A 3342-nucleotide genomic window follows, 5' to 3' on the forward strand; every position below is an offset into this window, starting at 1 on the left:
TGCTGGTTAGTTGATGACATAGAGTAGTGTTGCTCTCTAATATTACAGTACAGTATTCTCTCTCCAATATGGTTTCAAGGTTCACTGATAGACTATAAGCATGATTTTTCAATGCCAATATATTAACAGCAATCAATATTTTGAAAAACATGACCTACTCCTCGGAGAGACAGCATGATAGACTCCAGCACTCAAAAATGGTTTATATGCTATGTGTCTTGTATTACAGGGGTCTCCAACTCCCGGTCCGTGGACAGTACCAGGCTGCAGCATGCCAGCAACCAGGCCGCACAAACAAGGAAAGCCCCATCCGTGGGATGCAGGCAGCATACAAAACTAGGCCCCTTCCAGTCCACGGAAAAGCCTCTCTCTATGTAACCGGTCCCTGGTGCCCAAAAGGCTGGGGGCCTCTGTTGTATTAGATGTATGTATTAGCCAAAGCCATACATGTTTCCGATCTTCCTTATCATTAGAAACAATCAGTATCCCAGTGCAAACTTGAACTTTGACAAGTGGCCATCACTACTAAGTATCACTTTGTATTAATGTTAAGAGGGGGTCATCTCAAAAGATAGGAAGATGATTCATATCTATTCCAAAGTATTGAACCTGTGCAGTAATTGTTCACATAAAGGCAGATATCTTCTAAAGGGAAGCTGATCTACTTACAAGTCAATCAGATGAAGACAAAAAATGAGTCATCTAGAGCTTAAGAAATGATGCATTAATGCAATCCAAAGATCCACAACTACCAGTATGAAATCTGAGTGGATTACAATAATCAAGGATTGGTAAGAAATATCAATGAAAAGATTAAAAGTATTCTGAAGGAGAAAAGAGACCCAAAGGTAATAATAATAATAATAAAGTTGGAAGGGACCTTGGAGGTCATCTAGTCCAACCCCCTGCTCAGGCAGGAAACATTATACAATTTCGGACAAATGGCTGTCCAATCTTTTCTTAAAAACTTCCAGTGTTGGAGCATTCACCGCTTCTGGAGGCAGGTTGTTCCACTGGTTAATTGTTCTAATTGTCAGGAAGTTTCTCCTTAGTTCAAGGTTGCCTCTCTCCTTCATTAGTTTCCATCCGTTGCTTCTCGTCCTGCCTTCAGGCACCTTGGAGAATAGCCTGACTCCCTCTTCTTTGTGGCAGCCCCTGAGATATTGGAACACTGCTATCATGTCCCCCCTCGTCCTTCTCTTCATTAAACTAGACATACCCAATTCCAGCAACCGTTCCTTATATGTTTTAGCCTCCAGTCCCCGATCATCTTCTCTGCACTCTTTCCAGAGTCTCAACATCTTTTTTATATCATGGCAACCAAAAGTGGATGCAATATTCCAAGTGTAGTGGTTAAGGCACTAGACTAGAAACCAGGAGACTCTGAGTTCTAATCCTGACTTAAGTACAAAGCCAGCTGGTGATCTTGGGCCAGTCACTCCCTCTCAGCCCTAAGAAGGAGGCATTTGAAAACCACAAAAAATCTTGCCAAGAAAATGGCAGGGACTTGTCCAGTCACCAGAAATATGACCAAAACTGGATGCAGTATTCCAAGTGTGGCCTTACCAAGGCATTGTAAAGTGGTATGTAACCATAGCAGACTGGTGTAAAACAAAGTTCTGCGCTGGCATATCCAAAGGCAGCCCAGGAGTAGTCTGTATGATGGAGGCTGAAACAGTATTTGCTGGGAGGATCAAAGGAGCTGGTCTCAAAACCACTGAAGGAACTTTCATTAGTAATAAAGATTCTCTATGCACCTAAGAGAGCTTCTCTAGATCTTGAGATTATATAAAAAGCAGAGCTGCTCAATTTGGAGTTTATGAGGCAACGGCAATCTTATGATGCGAAACCCCAAGAGACCTACAATGGCCCCAAGACCTGAATCCTGAATGATAATAATAATAATCTTACAAGGTTGGAAGATTAAATGCCAATAAGATGATTTCTATGGAAAGCCTGGCTGAAGCAAACATTGGTCCCATTCCTCAAATGATGTTCGAAGTTGTCATATATCACAAAATATAAATTTTGAAAAGAGACAAAAATGGAACAAGTTCAACATCCTTCCTCGGAAATTTCAACATCTTCATCACTGCCTAAAGTTAACTCTATGGATGTTTTGCCCAACTGAAAATAAAAGTTTGTTTTTAATCTATTTTGCTCATTTCTGCTGAAGATGTTTGATATAATGCAACTCTGATTAAACTATTCTAACCATCCTGAATATAGAATATGGCACTTTTTAGTCAAATATAATTCATATTGAAAAGCTAACTAGTGTAGAATTGGAGCTGGTTAGTATCTGGATGGAAGAGTATTAGGAAATCCTCCAGTTGTCAACTAACCTGGAAAAATTTAAAATCTGTGAAGGTGACAATCACAAATGTCTTCCATATCACTGACAAAAAAACCATGGACTTGTCAGGAGTTAATGTGAAAGAGTTCTATCTTGGCATTAGTACTGAAAGTCTCAGAATGTGTGTATGAGATGGGCAGCTATGTAAATCATTTAAATAAATTATAAGTGTGTATATAGACACACACACACACACCCTTCTGAAAATCCAGTTTTCATCCACAAAACAGCTTCAAATTTTTGTTCAACATACCTGCCGTTAACATTAGTAGTCTTGATCACCTCTCCGGGAAGAAGCACAGACAGCTGAATGTCTCTGTCAATCACATTTTCTTTTTGGTCCATAGTGCAGTTAGCTAGTTCTAGATCATCAAAAGATGAGCAATCAGTAACTTTACTTTCAGGTGGAGGAAGGGGAGCTTTTGACTTGGCTTTCCGCCTATAATAAAACAAAAAATTGAAAAAGAAAAAAATTAGACAAAGTAAATTCAATGGGAAATATTGGATTTCCCAATACTGGGAAACTAGACACTAGCTGGATACTAGAAGATCCTCTATCCCCAATGGATTTTTTAAATTAAAAGAAACTATATAAACACAGAAAGCAAAACAAGTACATAATCAGTAAACTTTACCATGCATTATCAAACAAACAAGACAATGTGGCCACATTAAGATGGTATCCAAATATCACAGATATACATCCTAAAAAGACTTTTACTTGATTATGCAATGCAAGCATGGATTCCCCACCCCCACATCTGGGATTGTGTTTAACTAAATGCTGAAAGGGGCGTTGTCTTACCTGAACGCCTTTTCTCAGCACGGAGATGGAGGATCCACCCATGGGTAGTAGACTGTATTCCTGCCCAATCAGATTAAGTCAGCCAAAGTTGCCACGCCCGTCCTGGACCCTAGATTCCAGTCTTGACGCGAGCGAAGCCATTGACTGACATAGGACGTACTGGCTCAGAAAACTAAACTAT

General features: G+C 39.8%; 1 protein-coding gene across 1 annotated transcript in view; it reads right to left on the bottom strand.

Annotated features, from left to right (window-relative positions):
- Window positions 1–3098, bottom strand: part of LOC107295144 (cordon-bleu protein-like 1) — a 46289-nt gene extending 43191 nt beyond the window's left edge. Inside the window, exons 1-2 of the mRNA XM_015824444.1 lie at window positions 2992–3098; window positions 2610–2795 (exon numbers count right to left, since the gene is read on the bottom strand). Of these exons, the coding sequence (XP_015679930.1) occupies window positions 2610–2795; window positions 2992–3098 (293 nt within the window). The remainder of the gene's footprint in view (window positions 1–2609; window positions 2796–2991) is intronic.
- Between the last annotated feature and the right edge of the window lie 244 nt (window positions 3099–3342).

Source organism: Protobothrops mucrosquamatus, unplaced genomic scaffold, assembly GCF_001527695.2.
Source record: "Protobothrops mucrosquamatus isolate PMUCROS unplaced genomic scaffold, P.Mucros_1.0 scaffold2237, whole genome shotgun sequence".
Lineage (NCBI taxonomy): Eukaryota > Metazoa > Chordata > Lepidosauria > Squamata > Viperidae > Protobothrops > Protobothrops mucrosquamatus.